At 42.1% G+C, this 22,353-nt stretch overlaps 1 protein-coding gene across 2 annotated transcripts in view; it reads left to right on the plus strand.

Annotated features, from left to right (window-relative positions):
• Positions 1 to 6,278: 6,278 nt before the first annotated feature.
• The window catches only part of AQP7 (aquaporin 7), an 18,259-nt gene continuing 2,184 nt past the window's right edge, over positions 6,279 to 22,353 (plus strand). The window contains exons 1-5 of one of the 2 annotated variants that reach the window (XM_044661500.1): positions 6,279 to 6,480; positions 14,060 to 14,186; positions 14,616 to 14,753; positions 15,467 to 15,585; positions 21,605 to 21,840. In XM_044661500.1, the coding sequence (XP_044517435.1) occupies positions 6,400 to 6,480; positions 14,060 to 14,186; positions 14,616 to 14,753; positions 15,467 to 15,585; positions 21,605 to 21,826 (687 nt within the window). In that variant the 5' untranslated portion in view covers positions 6,279 to 6,399 and the 3' untranslated portion in view covers positions 21,827 to 21,840. The remainder of the gene's footprint in view (positions 6,481 to 14,059; positions 14,187 to 14,615; positions 14,754 to 15,466; positions 15,586 to 21,604; positions 21,841 to 22,353) is intronic. The other variant, XM_044661493.1, reaches the window with a different exon arrangement.

The raw sequence follows: 22,353 nt of genomic DNA on the forward strand, positions 1-22,353 counted from the left end.
GCATTATGATCTGAGAAGGTTACATTTATTATATCTGCTCTTTTGCATTTGTTTGCAATGATTCTGTGCCCTATTACATGATCAATCTTTGTGAAAGTAACATGTGCAGCTGAAAAGCTTCCTTTTTGTCCCTATTTATTTTTCTCCACATATCAATTAAATCTAATTTTTTCTAGGACTTCATTCATCTCTCTTACCTCTTTCTTATTTATTTTTTGGTTTGATTTATCTAGATCTGAAAGAGGAATATTTAGATCTCCCACTATTATGGTTTTACTATCTATTTCCTTCTTGAGCTCTGCCAGTTTCTCCTTTATGAATTTGGATGCTATGCCACTTGGTGCATATATATTGATCAGTGTTATTTCCTCATTGTTTATACTGCCTTTAATCAGGATGTAATGACCTTCCCTGTCTTTTTTAATCATATCTATTTTTACTTTGGCTTTGTCAGAGATCATAATAGCCACTCCTGCCTTCTTTTTCTCATTTGACGCCCAAAAGATTTTGCTCAAGCCCTTAACCTTAAACTTGTGTGTGTCTACTGTAAAATTTGAATTTGGGAAATGACATTTAAAAGTATATATATATTTTCTATGGACACGTGGGAACTATCAAACTACATTTCCCATGGTCCAACGGGTTTCCGGTTCCGGTTCTTTGGGCGTGGGAATGCCTGCGTCACCATGCAGAGGACAGTATAAATGGGAGGAGAATCGAAAGTAAGCCTTCTTGGGCTAGCAGGCGCAGGAAGAGACGAGAGGTAACAAAATGGAGGCGGCAGTTTTGAATTCTTACAAGCGCATGGTCTAATGACTTTATCCCTATCAGCATGGCTTTAATTAAAATACTAATTTATATTATTATATCAGTCTTTATTATTTTTAATTATAACACTACTCGCCTCATATGTGTTTCTTGTAGACAACATATGGTAGGATTTTGGTTTCTGATCCACTCTGCTATTTGCTTCAGTTTTATGAGCGAGTTCATCCTATTCATATTCAGAGTTACAATTATCAGTTGTGCATTCACTGACATTTTTGTATCCTCCCCTAGACCCACCCTTTCTTCTTACACTATTTTCTTTTAATCCAGTGGTTTGCTTTGAGCTGGTATCCCTTATCCCCTCCCTTGAGTGACTTCCCTTTCTGCCCCCTCCCTTGTTATTTCCCTCTTTTTGTTTTTTAAAGGCCTAATGAATTCCCTCCCCCTTCTTCTCCCCTCTCTTTTTTGACCTCCCCACTCCTCTGCTCCCTTTGGTTTATCCCTTCTGACTTTCTCAGTAGGGTTAGATAGAGTTTTTTATCCGAATGGATAATGAAGCTACTCTTCTCTTCCCTCTCTGGGTTGATTACACTGAGAGTAAGGTTTGATTATTACGTCTTAATGCTCTCTTCCTCTCCTTCTTATAATAGTATTTATCCCCTCCCCTTCCCATGCCCTCTTTGTGTGTAATAAAATATCCTATTTTTCTTATTTACTCAGATTTTTCTTGGTGTCCCCTACTATTCCCCCCCCTCTTTCCCACCCCCCATATCATCTTAGACCATTTAGTATTCCACCCTCTCCCTGTGAATTATTCTTCTGGTTGCTATAATAGTGAATATTATAATAGTGAGTAGAGTTCACTACAGAGAATTATACATAGCATTTCTCCACATAGTAATACAGATAATTAGATCTTATTTAAGCCCTTAAAGAGTCAAGTTTAAAAAATTATGAGTTTTCTTTCTTTTCCCTCTGTTTCTTATTTACCTTTTCATGTTTCTATTGATTTTTGTGGTTGGGTATCAAATTTTCCATTTAGTCCTGGTCTCTTTTGTGCAAAAACTTGGAAATCTTCCCCTGGAAGTATATAGTCAGTTTCGATGGGTAGTTGATCCATGGCTGAAGGCCCAGCTCTCTTGCCTTTCTGAATATCATGTTCCAAGCTTTGCGGTCTTTTAGTGTGGAGACTGCCAGATCCTGTGTGATCTTGATTGGTGCTCCTTGATATTTGAATTGTCTCTTTCTGGCTTCTTGTAAGATTTTTTCTTTTACTTGGAAGCTCTTGAATTTGGCTATTATATTCCTGGATGTTGTCTTATCTGGATCGAGTGTAGAGGGTGATCTAGGGATCCTTTCAATGTCTATATTGCCCTCTTGTTGTAGAACTTCAGGGCAATTTTGCTGAATAATTTCTTTTAGTATGGAGTGCAAATTTCTATTAATTTCTGCTTTTTCAGGGAGACCAATGATTCTCAAATTGTCTCTTCTAGACCGGTTTTCTTGGTCTGTCACTTTCTCATTGAGATATTTCATGTTTCCTTCTATTTTTTGTTTTATTTGTTGTTGTTGTCTTGAGAGATCATTATCTTCTAATTGTTCAATTCTAGCCTTTAAGGACTGGTTTTCAGCTATAATCTTTTGGTTTTCAGCTATAATCTTTTTGGTTTTCCTTTTCAATCTGGTCATTTCTGGTCTTTAGTTGACTTGCCTCACTTTCCAATTGCAAAATTCTGCCTTTTAAACTGTTATTTTCTTGCCAGATCTCTTTCATCCTCCTCCACATCTCGTTTTTGAACTCTTCAATAGCTTGTGACCAGCTTTCATTGTTTTGGGAAGGTTTGGATTTTTGTTTGTCCTCCTCTGTTGTCTGGATTTTCTCTGTATAGAAGTTGTTGAGTGTTCCAGAGTTTTTCTTGATAATCTTTCTTCTGGGCTTCCCTATGGCTTGCCATTGTTAGCCCCGCACCTTTTCAGCTTTGTCTTCACACTCAGGGTCTGCCTGCACTTTCTGAGCTCCCAAGGGCTCTGGTCTCCTTGTCCTCAGGATCAGGCCTCCTGGTAGTCCCCGGTCTGCCCCTCTGCCCAAGGCTCCTTCAGCGGTCTCGGGGGCTGCTTCCACAGCCGTGCTCCCGTCTGCACCGGGTCCTCACTCGATGTCCTAGCTTGCGCTGGAGATCTTTATTCAAGCCTAGGGCACTGCCTTCACCAGTGCAGAAGCTAGGAGAAAGTCCCTGCATTAGAGATCTTTGTCCACGCCCGGGGCAGTGCCTTCATCCCACAGACTCTCCTGAACATCCATGCGTGCCCCCCAGCCACTTGGGGTCCCACGTCTTGCAGCTCATAGGTACAAGCCCTGGGGCTGCTAGTGATTTACTGGTTGCCCCAATCCTGTTTTTACTCTTGTGTGTTGGCCTTGGCGCTGTGCGTGGTGTAGGGGGTGGGGTGGAGGGACTTCTTCCTCTCACGTTTTAGTGAGAGCTGTTTCACCCCTTTATAGTGTGGAAATGCCCCGATTCTGCAAACCTTCAATGCTGCACCCTGTTGTGGGGTTCCTTCGTTCGTCTGGGTTCGTTTTTATGTCCCCTTGAAGAAGGAGTCCTGTATGCTTCGGTTAGGAGAGATCGAGCAGCTGCTCCTTACTCTGCCACCATCTTAATCGGAAGTCCAAATTTTAGCCACATGACAATTCAGAGTAGAAGCATTCTGAGGTCTCAGCCGAGCACCTTCAGCACCAAGTCCAAAGCCGGAACTCCCTTTTCAGGGTTTTACTTTTTTAAAAAGGAAAACTAATAAAGGAACTTGCAATTGTCCTTAAATAATAAGTATTGCTCTTCTTCTCCAGTAGGTTTCACTTTCCTATAAAGTCCTCCTTAGTCCCCACCAGATTCATCATGTTAACCTGTAGTTTAGAAGCTCCCTTCTCCTCCCTGAAGGGAACTCCTTGATATTTCAGTGAATTCCTCTGTTGTTTCACAGAAACCTGGTCTTTTTCAGAAAGGAAAGACACTTGAGGCTGTCAGAGAGGCAACTGCCTTCATATCAGACCTACACTATCCAAATAACTCATTATAATAGTAGAGGGCAAAATCCTGGTCCCGTGTTTCTCTATGTCATGGATTTTAGTGCCTTAAGCCTACTCCATCCAGCATCAGGAGTATGTGGGTGATCCTTTCCTCTCTCCAACAGAGAGCTTAAGAAGATCTCCTTGTTGGTATTGCCTTCCCAGATCCCTAGACATTCAGTCAAGAGGTTTCTTGTGAATTATCTGAGGCTGACATTGTACCAGATATGTCCATTTTCTGGCTTGAAGGCTAGGATCACTCACTCTGCTTAAGAAATCCTCACCCTGGGGCAGCTGGGTAGCTCAGTGGAGTGAGAGTCAGGCCTAGAGACAGGAGGTCCTAGGTTCAAACCCGGCCTCAGCCACTTCCCAGCTGTGTGACCCTGGGCAAGTCACTTGACCCCCATTGCCCACCCTTACCAATCTTCCACCTATGAGACAATACACCGAAAAGTACAAGGGTTTAAAAAAAAAGCTTTAAAAAAAAAAGAAAGAAAGAAATCCTCACCCTGCCCCCAACTATTATTGTTCCAGAACTTCTCTGTCAGGCTATATGGGAAAAGAAAACTATGGTGGCTTCTCTTGCAAGGTGGCTCTTGGGGGCAAAAGGAGAGAATTCCCAATTCACTACCATCTCCACTCACTAAACTCTCAGGATTATCTCTGGAGGAGACAAAGAAGGAGAAAGGTTGAAAGATCCTGAGTTCTTGATGGAACAAGGCTAGTGAATTTTTTATAGGCTTTTTATAGGCTAGTGAAAATGGTGCCTCTAACCAGAAACCACTTTGTCTTGATGGCAGCCCCCATCAGTGCAGTCTATCCTTCATGAGCTGTTAAGGAGCAGCTCCAATGTGAATCTTTTGGGCAGCCCCTTTCACTTTAAGTCTTCTCAACAAGGTGCCAATTGGCATATCCATCCTCTGCGTGGTTGTTCAGTCATTCAGTCCTGCCTGACTCTGTGTGACCCCATGGACCACAGCATGCTGGGCCCTTCTATCCTCCACTATTTCTCAAAGTCTCTCTAATCTAACATTTCTTGTTTCAATGGCACTATCTATCCATTCCATCCTCTGCCATTCCCTTCTCCTTTTGCCTTCTATCTTTCCCAACATCAGGATCTTTTCAATTGAGTCTTATCTTCTCATATGTAGCCAAAGTATCTAGTTCTGGGGCAGCTAGGGGCTCAGACCTAAAGATGGGAGATCCTGGGTTCAAATTTGGACTTAGACAGTCATTTAACCCCAATTGCCTAGTCCTTACCACTCTTCTGCCTTGGAACTGATACTTAGTATTGATTCTAAGACAGAAGATGATGTTTATTTATTTATTTGTTTTTAGAAAACCCTTAAATAACCCTTACATTTAAAAATCTTTATTTGGATGTATCACAGCTTATTATAGACTTACAAAGTGCCGTTAGTTTCTGTAGATGCCTCTCTCCTTCTCTTCCTCATGGAGACCATTTATGAGTTCTGCCATGATGGGGTATTGTCAGACATCCCCACCCCCACATTAACTAGTGAGAACAAATACTTATCAAAGCCAAGTACAACTGATTTTTGGTTGAGTTAGTCCACTTTGGATTATCTTATGTTGTATTATTGTATTATCTTCTATATCTTTTAGATTACATGATGATATCTTATATCTGATTATTAATTACATGGGACATATTCAACATGATGTATTAGTTTATATCTATCTTATCCTATTATCTTATGCTTCTACCCTTCAATCCATCTGTGAGCAGAACTGGGATGGAGAGAGTTATCTCTAGAACTCCCTAAGCTGGGTCCGGACTTTGGGGCCATTCAGAGAACACAGCTTTTTGTAGTACACGTCAAACTTTGCAGAGTCTTTTCATGCTGATCTCAGGGGTGTTTTCAGAGTGTGTGAAGATTTGCAGAGCTCATCACAGATTGCAGAGACTACCTTTGCCCTGACCCACCCTCCTCCCTCCCCACTGGCACCAAGTTTTTTCTTACAAACCCAGGACACGTTATTTCTGAGGGCTGACCCTTTCCCACCATTTTTTTTTTTTTGCTTCTATGTCTCCCTCATATCATTTTGAAGTTTTTCTTCCCTACTTTTACTTAGCTACTTCCATTTTTCTGCTCAGTCTTCTTCCCTTCTGTCAAATGGGTATAACCAAAGACTTTCCTCCTTGTTCCACCCTATTCTATGCAAAGAGGAGACAGGTAAATCCTGGCTTAATGAAGCCCCAGGGTCTCTCTATTCCTCCACTTCTCCCACAGCCCCTCAACTGATCTTTCTAGAGATTGTGATGGACACAGAGCCAGATAAACTCCCTTGGGAGTTTGGCCCAGGCAGAGAGTCCCAAGGTGTAAGTGGGGATGGGTGAGACCAGGAAGGGGCCAAGACTCCTGATTAAACTTTAACCTGGTGGGTGTGGGGCAGGGAATGTGCTTAAAGGAGAGCCTGAGAGATCATAGAGCACCAAAACAGGGATCTGGACCTAATTTCTCTCTTTCTCTTTATCTCCCTGCTTTTTCAGTATAGACCGTAATAACCCACCATTAAGGAGACCCCAGACATCGAGTGAAGTAATGCATCGCATGCAAGATGCTTTGAGAGGAGACATGATGCGAGAGTTCCTGGCTGAATTCATCGGTACATATGTGATGATGGTGAGAGGCCAGTGTTGAAGGAGGGGCAGGAAGGGCATCATTCTCACTTACTACCTCTCTCATAGGCTTGGGCCAGGGTGGGAAGGGAGCCATCCTGACCAGAGGAAGGGCTGTGTGTGACCTTATAGGAAATAGTCTCTTATGGCCAATGAAGGAGGGAGGAAGAGGAAAACAGGATGAGTGGGGGGGGGGGGGGGGGGGACTCTCTAGATAGTTCCAGAGGAGAGCTTTTTTCTACTTGGAAAGAAGGTGTGTGAGGGTGTTGAGGAGGAAGGAGAGACGCAACCTTGGGCTGATGAGAAGTGGGATGCACATAACCCCTGCTCAAGGAAAGACTCACAGTCCGATCGGGGAGGCTTATGAAGTAACTAGAGAACACCCCAGGACAATAGGGGAACAAGGTGTGGTTCAGACTCAATCTGCCGGCTACAGGAGATCTGAGACTGGAAAGGTCAGTATGAGCTGAGCGGAGTCTTAGAGGGGGAGTCTGGAGCCAGGCTTGGAGGAATTGAATGGACAGCATTTAGCTGGACAACAACTACAAGCAGTGAGGGTGCTCTGAGTGAGGGAAGGAACATGAGCAAAAAAGCAGAGAGGCAGGAGGACATGAACATGTGGTGGGAAAGTGAGGAGATTAGCCTAGATGAGAACGGAGGTTGATAGCTGGTGTCCATTGGAAGATAAAGTTGAAAAGGTAAGTTGAGACCAGAATGGATAAACCCTTGGGACTGGATTTTAATTTGGGGGCAATGGAGAAGCCTATCCATCAGGAAGATGAATCTGGTGGTGGTATGAAAGATTAGTTGAAGAATAGTCAGATTGGAGGCAGGGACATTAGTGGTTGGTTGTCTATTCCAATAGTATATGATCAAAAGGTAATGAAGAAGGGGGTGGGGAACAGCTGGGTGGTTCAGTGGATTGAGAGCCAGGCTAGGGACGGGAGGTCTTGGTTCAAATCTAATCTCAGACACTTCCTAGCTCTGTGACCCTGGGCAAGTCACTTCACCCCCATTGCCCAGCCCTTACCACTCTTCTGCCTTGGTACCAATCTAAGACAGAAGGTAAGGGTTTTAAAAAAAGGTAATGAGCAGGGCACCTACATGGCTCAGTGGATAGAGAGCCAGAAGGTCCTGGGTTCATATCTGGCCTCAGACACTTTCTAGCTGTGTGACCCTGGGTAAGTCACTTAACCACCCATTGCCTGGAACTATATAGAGAATGCCCACAACTCTCATTTTGTTTTCTTCTTCCTCCCTCTTCATTGGCCATAAGAGGATGACTATTTCCTAAAATGTCACATATGACTCTTCCTCTGGCCAAATGGCTCCCTTCCCCTCTTGGAACTGATACTTAGAATTGATTCTAAGACAGAAGGTAAGAATTTTTATTGAAAAAAAAATGAGGGTCTGGACTAAGATTGTGATAGTATGAATAGAAAGGGTGGGTTTGATGGAAGAAATTTTTGTGGAGTTAGACTCAAAAGGATATTTTGACAACTGGCTACTAGATATGAGGGATTAGTCAGAAGGAATTGTCAAGGATGACTCAACATTCAAATCTGGGTGATTGGTGCTGTGAGGATGTAAGGATCAATAGGCAGCGAATTCAAGCAGAACTTCTGTTTGGTGAGGAAGATGATATGAATGTGGTTTTAGACAGGCTGAACTCCAGCCATTGGCAAATCATCTAGATAGAAATGTCTAACAGACAGTTGGAAAAAGCAAGTCCTGGGGTTCAGGAAACAGATTGGGACTGAGTTGAATAAGGCTGAGGACAAGACCAGGCCTGCAGACTATCTATATTCAGGGGAGATAGAGGAATCGTTAAAGAGATGGCAAAAAGAATAAAAAGAATCACTGACACAGTGGAGGAGAGGTTAGCAATTTTTAAGAAAAGGAAATATAAACTTATAATTGGAAGAGAAATTAGAGATTATCTAGTTACAGTTTAAATCATTAAAATTCTAGAGTTGAAAATGATGTTAGGGGCCATCTAGTTAAAACCATATCCCCAAGAAATCCTTACCATAACATCCAGCCTCTGCCTCAAGATTTCTGAGGAGAGGGAACCCAGACCACCTATGTTAGCCCATTCTACTTCAAGGCAGATCAAGTTGTGAGAAAGTCTTTCCTGACCTCAAGCCTCAACTTACCTTTTTTGCTTGTGATTTTGTCTTTAGCGCCAAACAGAACAAGTCTAATCTGTCTTCTGTGGCCAGCGCCTCAAATGCTGTCTTCTCCCCAGCCTTCTCTCCATCAGACTGAATATCTCCAGTTTCTTTAACTGAACCTCACAATACATGTACTCGAAACCTCATCAAGTGTTTTTTCTAAGCTCTTCGTGGCCAGAACTGGACACAATACCCCAAAAGTGGTCTGACTAGGGTAGACTACAGAGCGACAGTTACTTCCTTATTCCCGGAAGATCTGCCTCCTTTAAGGCAGCCCCAAAATAATCTCATTACCTTTTTGGGGAGGGGGCGGCTGCTGCATCATGCTCCTGATTCGGATTAAGCTTTGGGACCACTATAACCCTCAAATTTTTTTTCAGACCCATTGCTACTAATCATGCCTCCCTCCTTTTGTGGGATCCTTTTTATGGATCAGGAAACCAAAGGAAGGTGACTTATCAAAGGTTCCAAGCTAATATTGCATTGAGGTTGAGGAAGGTGAGAGCGGAGAAGAGGTCGTTGGATTTGTAGAGGAAGAGGGAGGTGAGAGTGAGGTAAAGCTAATGACCCTAAAATAGTCCACAGGCCATGAAGTCATTGTTGGCCTTGGAGAGGACAATTCCACCAAAGTGTCGGGGAAAGAAGCGGGGAAGGCATCACAAAAAGTTGAGGAGTGAGTGGATGATGAGAAAGCTATGGATGATTTAAGACAAAATCCACCTAACCCCCATTACCATATTGCCAATAAACCCAGTCTTTCTATTTAACCCATAACTCATGCCAAAATAGAGCCACACTGATATAACCCAGCTTCAAGAAGGCAGTCTAGGTAAACTGAGAATCAATAGAAGACAGAAATGCAAATTTACAGCTAGTCTCTTCCCCAAAACCATACCAAATGCCAGGGTGGTAATAGCATTGAACTTGTAATTAAGGACACATGAGTGTTCTTCCATTGTGCTCATTGTGTGACTTTGGATAAGTCACTTAATCCTCTGGGTCTCACTTTCTCTAACTTAATAATAATAAATAACTTAATAAATGTAAGGCATTATTAGTCATGTAGCATTTTAATGTAGTGCTTTATATTTCTCAAATTACTTATGGACTAAATTCTAATGACCTATTTTAATTAAATCAGTATCTTTTATGGGAAAGGATGTGGGAAGTTGTAGGAATGAGGAGAAGGGGAGAAGTAAAAGTCAAAGAGTATTGGTGAACAGAGAAGGAATAGTAATTTCTTTATTTTTTTTTTTAACCCTTACCTTCTGCCTTAAAGTTGATTCTAAGTATTGGTTCCAAGGCAGAAGAGTGGTAAAGGTGAGGCAATAGGAGTTAAGTGACTTGCCCAGGGTCACACAGCTAGGAAGTATCTGAAGCCAGATTTGAACCCTCCCATCTCCAGTCCTGGCTCTCTATTCACTGAGCCACCTAGCTGCCGTTGGGACAGTCTTTTCTTTAGTTTCTCTACAAGAGAAAAGGCTATGGATGAAAACATGGAGGGACTTAGGACAGAGAATAGAAGAGAAGACGCCTTGGTAAGGAGGGGGAAGTTGCCTTTTATTCTATTATAAAGCCAAAGCCTTATAATGGATTTGGAATGGGAGAATTTGCTTATTAGGATTATTAGGAGACTACTTCCTTGGAGAAAGATTTTTTTTTTTAACTCTTACCTTTTGTCTTGGAAAGGCAGAAGAGTGAGCCATTAGGGCTAGGCAAGGGGATTAAGTGACTTGCCCAGGGTCACACAGTGAGGAAGTTTGTGAGGTCAGATTTGAACACAGGACCTCTTGGCTCTCAATCTACTGAGCCACTTAGCTGCCCGCTTTGCAGAAAGATTTTTGCCTTCTAGTAGTGCATCCCATTCCAGGAGAGGGGATCTTGGAGTGCCCAAGGGCAGTCCCCACTGAACCAAAAATAGTAAGATTTGGCCTTAGGTGGGGAAATCGATCATGAGGAGAGCAGGTTGAAGGATAGAGTTTCGGGAGTCGGGACACAGAGTGACTCATAATCCGTGGCATTGCTTCCAAAAGGCATTGCTTCTTTTCTGAATTAATATTTCTAAAAGTGGTAAACAAGGAAGAAAGAAAAAAAGGGAGGGAAGAAAGATCAACATACATTTTCAAAGGGTTTTCACATGCCTTCATCTCATTAGGTCCTCAACCCTGTAAAAAGAGGCAGGGCATGTATTATTATTCCCCTTTTGACAGATGAGGAAACTGAGGCAGAGAGAGGAAGTGACTGGCATACCCCAGGGCACACAGGTAGGAAGCAAGGGTTCAAATCCAGATATTTGGACTCAAAATCAGTGTAATTCCATACCTTGTAGAGGAGGGAGAGGGAGGAGGGGGTAGGGAGGAGCTAATGACCCCTAAATAGTCCACTGGCCACATGGCATTCAACTAGACAATGGATGGCAGCTGCTATAATTCCTTGAGATTTATGCAAATGAGAGAAAAAAATCCCCTCCCATTGCTCCTCCTTTTTGTTGTTATTGTTCAGCCGTGTCTGACTCTTTGTGACCCCAAGTCCATGGGGTTTTCTTTGGCAAAGATACAGGAGTGGTCTGCCATTTCCTTCTCCCATTTTACATTTGAGGAACTGAGGCAAATAGAGATTCGGTGACTTGCCCAGGGTCACATAGCTAGCAAGTGTCTGAGGCTAGATTTAAACTCGAGTTTTCCTGATTCCCAGCCCAGTGCCCTATTCCACCCCACCTAGCTCCCCTTCTTCTTCTTTAGGACTCCCTTAACCAGAAAGGGAAAGGGGAATAGAGTAGACAACCAGCCTTTATCCTAAAAGAAATGAGGCTTAAAATGTCTCTGGATCCAATCTCTTCCCTACTTTCTCCCAGATTTAATAAATTTTCTCCACCATTTCCGCCATTAATGGGAAGTTACTCATTGATACTAAGGAATTCCAGCCCCATGAGGGCTGTTAACCTTGGAACCAAAGGTACAGAATATGTCTTTCAGATCTGCCTTTCCCCAGTGTTCTCTGGGAAAAAATAGGCGTTCTCCTTCCTTCTCCTCCCATCTTAGCCTCATAAGAATCTGCACTGGCCTAGGCTTCAGTGTGGACCAGGGGCTGAGGGGGTGGATGGACCATGCAAAGCTGGAAAGGGAAGGGAAAACAAACATTTGTTAAGCACCAACTACACATAAGGTATTGTGCTAAAAGCTTTACAAATATTTCATTTGAGTATAACAATCCTAGGAGGGAGCTCCTATTTTTGTATTTTTCTCCATTTTTGTAGGAGAGGAAACTGAGGCATATCAAGGTTAAATGACTTGTGCTAGACACACAAGTAGTAAGTGTTTGAGGCTGGATTTGTCTTAGGTCCTCCTGACACCAAGCCTAGTGTTCTATCTATTGCTCTACCCAGCCACCTCTAAGGAAGATTATGATGTTATGACATAATTGGAATCTTAAAAAAAAGCAAAAAAAGATATCTTGATGGGCTCTAATGGTGACTTGACCCTATTAGGATGAAATTGAATAGGAATAAAATCTTGCTGTTGGTTTAAAAAACTAGCTGCCCAAGTAAAAAGAAAGGGAAAACAGTGATTCATGTGGAACGACCAGTGAACCTCCAGAGATAGCTGGGTAACGTGGTTGCCAAAAAAGTAAAAGGGAAGTTTGGCTACATTAAAACAAATCTGATGCTCATTGAGAGAAGAGGTCCCTCTCAGAGCCAGGATCTGGCAATGGCACTAGGCATTTGAGAGCACTCTGTGAAGATGGACAAGAATAAGGATTATTTTCCTAAAATGACTAGACTTTGAGATTTAACAATTCTGAAGCTGCCCCATGCCTACTCTTCCCCACTTAATTTGAAAATCAGGATGCTCATCAAATTTATGGCTGCTACAGAGTTGAGAAGGAGAATTCCTATGTTGAAGAACAGAATTAAAATCCAAAAAAGGATCTTTACAAGCTATAACTATGAACTGACTCTAAGAAGATGAAATTGAGTTAGGGATAAATGTCAACGGAAAGAAATGATCCGTTGTCTGACAAGGAAATATTTCTTTGGCGATAAGTCCCTGTATATGTTTTCCCAGTAAATGCACAAAGCCTTTGTGGGTAGTACACACAGTAGGGGCAAATTTTCAAACCCTCCATAGACCACACAAATGCCTCCCCCAACTTGCTTCCATTGTGCATGGCTTTGGACAGAATAGGTCTGGTATACTGTGTGTAGGTTAACTTCAGGAAAGATGTTAATATCCTAAGGGACATCCAGAGAGAGCCTTAGTTGGGTGAAGGGATTGGAAGCTGTTGTTTGGTTTCTTTTAGTCTGATTTTCATTAGAAAAGCAGGTTTCCCCTTAGACTTATGGGGGTAGTGAGCAGAGGGGATAAGAGAGGATTTCAGGTTTGCTGGTTGTCTGTCTGTATGTAAGGGAACAGCCTTTCCAGTTTGTGACTTTTTCCTCCTTTCTTTTTTTTTTTTTTTTGATGACAAGTTTCTTCTTTTCTTCTCATTTGAAAATCTTTAATTAATTAATTCATTAAGAATATTTTTCCATGGTTACATGATTCATGTTCTTTCCCTCCCCTCCTCCCACCTTCCTCCCATAGCCAACAAGCAATTCCACTGGGTTTTACATGTATCATTGATCAAGACCTATTTCCATATTATTAATTTTTTTAGGGTGATAGCTTAGAGTCTACATCCCCAGTCATTTTTCCTCCTTTCAATAATCAACACATTCATTAAAAAAAATTTTTTAAGCCCTTACCTTCCTTCTTAGAATCAATACTGTGTATTGGTTCTAAGGCAGAAGAGTACTAAAGGCTAGGCAATGGGGGTTAAGTGACTTGCCCAGGGTCACACAACTAGGAAGTGTCTAAGGTCACATTTGAACCCAGGACCTCCTGTCTCTCAGTCTACTGAGCACCCAGCTGCCCCATCAACAAATAATTATGTTTTATATTAATGCAACTAAATGCTTTCTGTGCAAAGCTCTTCCTTATATATTCCTACCTTAGAGGTGGGGAGAGGACAAGGTGGCCTCAAGGGTACTCACTGGAGAAAATGAACTGGATTCAGAGTGGTCTGTACAGAGGTAGAATTGATGGGATGAACTGTCAAAAGCCAAGTGTCAAAGGCTAAGGGCATGGCAAGGTGGCAGCAGCAGTGAATACCCTTTTGGGAGTTGCTATAGTATGGGTGGGACAAAGATGGATGAGGCTGAAACTTGCATTATCCTGAGTCCAGAGAGAGGGAGGGACATGAGCAAGGGAGGTCCTTCTTAGTTATCCCCTAGCCTCCCAGCTTGGGAGCTCTTGGAGGGTGGGACCCTACATTTTACATCAGCCCAACCTTGGGACTAGTGACCGTCCAACGACAAGACTAAGAGACAAGACAAGACTCAAACTTTTGCTTTTCTCTTTTCGGACTCAGATATTTGGTTTGGGATCTGTTGCTCAGAAGGTTCTAGGGGGGGACGCTTTTGGGACATATCTCACTATCAACTTGGGATTCGGCTTTGGCACTACCATGGGGATCCATGTGGCTGGAGGAATCTCTGGTGAGTGTCTAGCACAGATTACCCTCCTACCTCATTTGTCTAAAGTTGATTCCGTTCTTTCCTCCAACACTGAACCATTTTCACATGTGTAAACTAAGGAAGAATTCTCACTAGGGATCTCCCAGCCCATGTAAAAACATATTCCCTCTTCACTGATTATCAGTCATTCTAGGTCCATCCCTCCCCACCCCTAGACCTACCTTTCTAAGATCCCCTGAAAGGGGGATCCCCTTTCAAATTTTCCTTCCCCCTCACCCTTGAGTTCCTCTGAAGGCTCCACTCCTAGGTCTCTTCCTTAAATTCCCTTCCCAGGAAGTTTGAAAAGGTGTCCCAGCCCACTCACCCATTTGGGCTGACTGACATTAGGGACATATTTCAGACCAATCTCCCCTTCCCTTTCATCCCCATTGCTTATTCTCTTTTCCCCAGGTGCCCATATGAACTCGGCTATAACCTTCACAAGTTGTGTCCTGGGTCAGATGCCCTGGAAGAAGTTTCCTGTCTACACAATGGGACAGTGCTTTGGATCCTTTTTAGCAGCAGCTACCATATATGGCCTCTACTATCGTGAGTCACATGCTACTAGAATCTGGATGTCCTGTGGACAGATTTCTGGAATTGGATATTTAAAATTCTAAGTCTTAGTCTGATGTCTGCTTCCATATGACCTTTTATAGATATGAGCTGGGCTGGAAAGATTGGGGCTCTCCTGTTAATTTGCTTTGTGACCCAGGGCAGATCCCCTCATTTCTCTGAGTTTTTAGATTCCTCAACTGTAAAATTAGGATGTTAAATTAGATGATTGCTAAGGTCCCTTCAAGCTCTCAAGAATTCTAAGAATTCTCAAAGCTCTCAAGAATTCTAAATCATTCCCTATCTCTGGACCTCTATCTCCCTATCTGTGAAATGGGTGGTATTGGACATATATTTAAGCCTGTTTCTCTCATCCTCTGACCTGATATAAAGAGGATTCTCCCTTCCTAAAGTAAATATTTTTGTTCACTTCCTCCACTACCAGATAGATGCTCCCCATTCTATGTTCTATAGTCCTCAGCCCCATGCCCCTACATCATGGGGGTAACATGAAGAAGAAAATTACTCAGGCTACCAAGTGTCTCATTCCCTTCTGGGTCCTGAAGTCTAGTTTCTTAGCTGACTTGGGCGGGGGTGGTTTAGGGTAGGGGAAAGGGCCATAGGCCCCTAGACTCTTGGTTGCTATGGGTCTAAGTACTATAATAGTCCAAGGATAAACTACTGTGATTTTCATCCTCCCTTCCCAGAGGCACTCATACGGTACACAGATGGGAATCTGACAGTAACTGGACCCTTGGCAACTGCAGGCATCTTTGCTACTTATCCTGCCTCCCACATGACTCTGTGGAGGGGATTCTTGGATCAGGTCAGTAGTGAGTGAGGGGCTCAAAGTCTAGTTGGGGGAAGTCACAGGGAGTGGGGATTAAGGGAGCAAGACTCAGATACTATGACCACTTCCATACAACTGAAATAGGTCTTCTGGATCAAGAGATCCTGCCTGTATTCTCTACTATATTAATGTGCATTCAATGATAGCAGGATGGGGTCTGGGAAGAAGGGGAAGTATTTAAGATGAAGGGTGAACATATCATTCCCCTCGACAAAAGGGAGTAATGATTATCCAAATCTGTCCAAGTGGAGGGTCAGCTCTAACCCTTTCCTCAGCTCCCCTGAACATGTCTCCACATGCAACATTGAAAAGGATTGTCTCTCCTCATGTGCGAAACAGAACTCCTTTTCTTTTCCTCTAAACCCACTCCTTCTCTAAATATATTTCTTCCTGTTGAGAGCACTGCCATTCCCTCCAATCCTTAGGTTTGACATCTTAGGGTCATCCTCAAATCTTACGTTGGTCTCATTCCACATAGCCAAACAGTTACTGAATCTTTGCAATCTTGCATTCATTGCCTCCACATAGTCATCATCCTGGTTAAGGCTCGCTTGCCAAGTACTTGCTAATGATGCTCCTGGTTTCTAGTCTCTTCTTTTTCCAATCCATTCTCCACACAGCTGCCAAATTGATATTCCTGAAGTGTCAGTTCAACCATGTTACTCCTTTGCTCAAAAACCTTTAGGGGTTTCTTACTATTTCAAGGAATAAAATATAAACTCTTTTTGGCTTTTAAAATCCTTCACAATCTGGGTCAGCCTATTCTAAGCCTTATTCATATTTTTCACTTTCACACAATCTTCATTTCAGGCTTGCTGCCCTATATATTTTTCCTTAAACTTAAACTTAGGGGATAGCTGGGTACCTCAGTGGATTGAGAGCCAAGCCTAGAGACAGGAGGTCCTAGGTTCAAATCTGACCTCAGACACTTCCCAGCCATGTGACCCTGGGCAAGTCACTTGACCCCCATTGCCTACCCTTACCACTCTTCTACCTTGGAGCCAATACTCAGTATTGACTCCAAAATGGAAGGTAAGGGTTTAAAAAAAAATTTAAACTTAAACTCCTCTCTCTATGCCCTAACTCTGGAATTCACTTTCTCTTCACCTGTGCATATGAGTATATCTCCTCCAAGGTTATGTATCACATTCCCCAGGAAGCCTTCCTGATTTGCCTAGTTATTAGTGTTCCTTCTTTCTTCAAATAATCCTCAGTATATTTCTATTTACATCATATATATCTCTAAGTAGAATGTAAATGCAGGGACTTTTAAATTTTGGTTTCCATATCCCCTATCCTTACTGCAATGCCTTGCATATGGCAGGCACTTAATACATGTTTATTGAATTTGGATTGGATTGGACTGGGAAAGGCAAGAAGGAGAATCAATATTGAGCTTCCATTCCTTCCCTGAGTTCCTATCTCTCTTGCAGGGTCCCATCTTTCTCACAAAGCCTCTCTTTCTACATTGAGTTTCTGTGGGAAGCCAATAGGAGAAACAGAGTCTTAAACAGATAAAAATCTGAGACTCCTCTTTTGACCCCTTTTGTGATCCTTGTGATTTCTTGTTGAAAAGTATTGTGGCCTTATTGAAGAGCTTTAGGTTCCTAGTAGGTCAGTATTTAAAAGGTTAACACTCTCCCCCTTTGGCCAGGAATGCAGCTGCCTGGTATAGCCAAGACCAAAACCTTAGCAGGGACAATTCAACCTTGAGAAAAATATTCCCTGACTTGACTTTCTGATAAGAACCAAGTCAAAATTCAGCCTTGGCCTTGGTCTGTTCTGAAGCCAATGAGACCTTTTGTGTTTTGATATGACATAATTTATAACTTCTGCGCATCTGCAAAGTTTCGGGGGAGGGGGAGTTCTTTTGTGTGAAATGAGTCTTGAAATATATATAATAAACTCCATGCTCCCGGAGCCAGAGCTGGAAGCATGAGCTGAAAGATAAGATGTTCAGTGTCCTTTATTTCCTTATCAACTAAACTGTCCTTATCAGATTATCAGAGATGATAAAGAGATCTCAAGAAGTTTCATTCATTCATTCATTTATTTATTTTGTTTTCTTTTTCTTTTTTTTATTGATTAAGAAAATTTTTCCATGGTTACATGATTCATGTTCTTTCCCTCCCCTCCTTCCACCCTTCTCCCATAGCCAACAAGCAATTCCACTGGGTTTTACATGTGTCATTGATCAAGACCTATTTCCATATTATTGATATTTGCACTAGGGTGATTGCTTAGAGTCTGCATCCCCAATCATGTCTCCCTAAATCCATGTGAATCAAGCAGTTGTTTTTCTTCTGTGTTTCTGCTCCCACAGTTCTTTCTCTGGATATGGATAGTGTTCTTTCTCATAAGTCCCTTGGAAATGTCCTGGATCATTGAATTGCTGCTAGTAGAGAAGTCTATTACATTCGATTGTACCACAGTGCATCCATCTCTATGTATAAGGTTCTCCTGGTTCTGCTCCTTTCACTCTGCATCAATTCCTGGAGGTTATTCAAGTTCACATGGAATTCCTCCAGTTCATTATTCCTTTTAGCACAATAGTATTCCATCACCAACAGATACCACAATTTGCTCAGCCATTCCTCAATCGAAGAGCATACCCTCATTTTCCAATTTTTTGCCACCACAAAGAGCGAGGCTACAAATATTTTTGTACAAGTGTTTTTCCCTGTGATCTTTTTGGGGGTACAAACCCAGCAGTGGTATGGCTGGATCAAAGGGAAAACAGTCTTTTATAGTCTTTTGGGCATAGTTCCAAATTGCCATCCAGAATGGTCGGATCAATTCACAACTCCACCAGCAATGCCCCAATTTTGCCACATCCCCTCCAATATTTATTACTTTCCTTTGCTGTCATGTTAGCCAATCTGCTAGGTCACACTGAGTTTTTAAACTAGCTTGTCTTGCCTAATCAGTCTTGACTGTCACATCCACCCTTACAAGATAAGTATAAAATTGTCACAGAACTCTTTTCTTTTTAAACCCTTATCTCCCATCTTAAAATCAATAATGTGTACCGGTTCCAAGCCAGAAGAATAAGGGCTAGGTGATTAGGGGTTAAGTGACTTGCCCAGGATCACACAGAAGGAAGTATCTGAGGCCAGATTTGAGCCCAGGACTTCTCGTTTCTGGACTTGGCTCTCAATCCACTGAGTTACCCAGCTGCCCCCAAGAATTATTTTCAAAAAGACATTTGTAGGGGCAGCTGGGTAGCTCAGTGGATTGAGAGCCAGGCCTAGGGACGGGAGGTCCTAGGTTCAAATCCAGCCTCAGACACTTCCCAGCTGTGTGATCCTGGGCAAGTCACTTGACCCCCATTGCCTACCCTTACCACTCTTCCACCTAGGAACCAATACACAGAAGTTAAGGGTTAAAAAAAAAAAAAAAGACATTTGTAGCTTCCTTTTTGTGACCTGCAGGGTTGAGAGTTGCTTTTTGTCCCTTATTCATTTTAAGCTATGATTTGGTTTCTGAACAACCTGACTTCTTGGCAGTCTGATCTCCTTACTAGGTTATCCCAGTGTTTTCCATAGAGCTACTCTCCTCTCCAAGTCAGCAGGTAGGCCCCAGCTGTAGTTTTCTTCCATTGGTTCTGAGAGGTTTTGATAAATTGAGTCAAAAGTATAGCATTTATATAGTACTTTAAGGTCTGCAAAGTACTTTACATATATTATTTCATTTGATCCTCATAGTGGTAGAGGACTTTCTTCTTACTCCTGGAGTTGAAGGCTCTACTTTAACATGAGGGGCAAGGTAGAGTTGATGAGAGGCAAGAGGGCTCCCAGCCTTCCCCAGTCCTTTTTGGGAATTCCAAGAGTAAGTCACCTTCTTTGAATATAATGTTGTCTGAAAGCTTTGAGAGAAAAGGTAGAAAAAGTCAACCTCACTTCAGGTTGCTGAAGAAAAAGGATCTTGGAAGCCATGTTCTATTTCTCCCTATCACTTTATTTAAAATCCTTCACTTTAAAAAAAAATTTCTCTCTAACTTTCATTTTTTTTTTTTTTTACAAATTTTGAGTTATAAATTTTCTTCTTCCTTCTATCCACTCCCCCACCCATTGTGCGGTATGTAATATCAATGATAATGTGAAATCATGCATGATATGCTTCCATATTGGCCATGTTATTGTGATATTGGAAATTTGGGAGTCCTTGAACTAATTTTGAGGTCTTTGATTTAAACTTCCTGTGGACATTTAGGGCTCCTTGAAACTACATTTCCCATGATTCCTTGCTTGCATAATTCTCAAAGGCAGGAAGCATACTAACTGTAGAGAGAAGGATAAAGACTGAGAACTGGTTTGGTACTTCCTCTTTTCTGCCTTTGGAGTGGAGTCAGGATGGGAGGAGGAGGGAATGGCGGTTTTTTTCAAAATGACTCTTTTTTTCTAATGACTACCAATAAATCCTTTAATACCCTAATAATTTTAAATTTATCCTTTTATATCCATTTATTTCTTACATTATAAAAAAAAGAAAAGAAAACAGTATGTTTCAATCTGCATTCAGATTTCATCAGTTCCTTTTCTAGAATTGGATAGTATTTTTATCCTAAATTCTTCAGAATTATCTCAGATCATTTTATTGCTGAGAACAGCCACATCATTCACTCGTAAAGCACTGCTGATACTGTGTGGAATGTTCTCCTGGTCCTGCTCACTTCACTTTGCATAAGTCTTCCCAGGTTTTTCTGAAACTATTTTCTCTTCTTTTGAGACCGAAATGAGATATCACCTCCTTCTAGAAGTCTTCCCTAATCCTCCATTGAAAAATGATCTCTCCTTTTTTGAATCTTTCATAACACATTTGGTGAGTGGAGTAGAATGTGAGGCCTGACTTCATATTCCCAGTAGGGAAATTCCCTCTACTAATGTATACCTGCAATTGTTCTACAATTTGTATTCTTGGAATAATTGTCTTAGGGCACTTTTCCAGAGTCACAGAGCCCAGCTGGGTATTAAGAGGTGGAATTTGAACTCAGGGTCTTGCTGACTCCAAAGTTACTCCTTTATGGTACTACTTAGGACATGTTGCTTCTCATAATAATGCTAATAGATGAAATTTATATGATGATTTACAATTTGCTAAGCCCTTACACATACCTTATCTCATTTGATTCTTACAACTATCCTGAAAAGTTGGCAGAGCATATGTACTTCTGCTATTTTACAGACAGGGAAACTGAGGCTTTGAGAAGTAAAATGACCTATGACAGAATTTAAGACTAGAAGGGGCCTTAGAATTCATTTTACTCAACTCATTTTAGAGATAAGGAAATTCTCTAGTCCCACAAAGGTGAAATAATGTATCCAAGGGGACACAGTAAGTTAAAGAACTAGAATTTGAATCCAGGTCTTCTGACTTCAAATCTGGTGTTCCTTCCACTAAACCACAGCTTCTCCCTAGGAACTAATTTGAGTATTGGGTACTCAAATTTGTATTATGTTTATTTGTATTCTGGTCATCTCCTATATTAGATTTGTAAGCTCCAAGAGGTCTCATTTTCTTTACCCCCTAGGAGCTAGTATGATCCCTTGTACAAATGTTTAACAAATCTTTATTGAGGGCAGCTGGGTAGCTCAGTGGAGTGAGAGTCAGGCCTAGAGACAGGAGGTCCTAGGTTCAAACCCGGCCTCAGCCACTTCCCAGCTGTGTGACCCTGGGCAAGTCACTTGACCCCCATTGCCCACCCTTACCAATCTTCCACCTATGAGACAATACACCGAAGTACAAGGGTTTAAAAAAAAATCTTTATTGAACAATGAATGAATGAATACAACCTTATACTGAGACTCCATCTGTAAGTGCCTAACCCCTAACTGAACTTTTATTTCAAACCCTGACATGGCCCCTTGGCTCTTCACCATAGGGTGAAATTCAAGTAGAAATAGTATCTCCTAGTTTTCTAGGCTCCAAAGTCAGGTTATTTTCCCAAAAGGTACTCCCTGAGGAGAGGTTTCCTTTTTTCTTTTTGTTTCCATAGATATTCTTAACCGGCATGCTCCAGCTGTGCGTCTTGGCCATCACTGACAAGAAGAACAGCCCAGCTCTACAAGGGACCCATGCTTTGGTCATAGGAATCCTCGTGGTCGCAATAGGCATTTCCCTCGGCATGAACACAGGTTACCCCATCAACCCAGCCAGGGATCTGCCCCCAAGGATCTTCACAAGCATAGCAGGCTGGGGCAATGAAGTCTTCACGTAATTCCATTTTGTTCAGTTCAGTTCAATTTAAAGATCATTTCCTGAGCAGTCCCCCCTACCTCTCCCCACCCTGCACCCCCGTTGCCAACACAAACCTAGGGGTTCTGAAGTTTTAAATGATTTTCTCGAGGTTACAGGGTGTCTGTGTCAGAGGTGGGCCTGACTCCAAGAATCACTCTCCTTTCTCTGCCTCCACACTCTCTCTTCCAAAGGATCCTAGCCCCTAGATAAAATATATAGCCTTAGTTTTCCTCAGCTAGACTCCGGGTCCCACAATGGCCTGATCTATGAAGCTTCTCCCCCAGAAGTGACAGTATAGAATAGTTCATAGATAGAGGGTCAACCTCAGAGTAAGGAAGACCTACTCTCTATTCCTACCTTAACACAAGAACTTAACAAGAAATCATTCACATGTCTATGCCCCCAATTAAACTCTTTGAGCCTTTTGAGAGAGGGAGGGAGGAAAGAGAGAGAGAGAGAGAGAGAGAGAGAGAGAGAGAGAGAGAGAGAGAGAGAGAGAGAGAGAGA

This window comes from Gracilinanus agilis, chromosome 1 (genome assembly GCF_016433145.1).
Source record: "Gracilinanus agilis isolate LMUSP501 chromosome 1, AgileGrace, whole genome shotgun sequence".
Taxonomy (NCBI): domain Eukaryota; kingdom Metazoa; phylum Chordata; class Mammalia; order Didelphimorphia; family Didelphidae; genus Gracilinanus; species Gracilinanus agilis.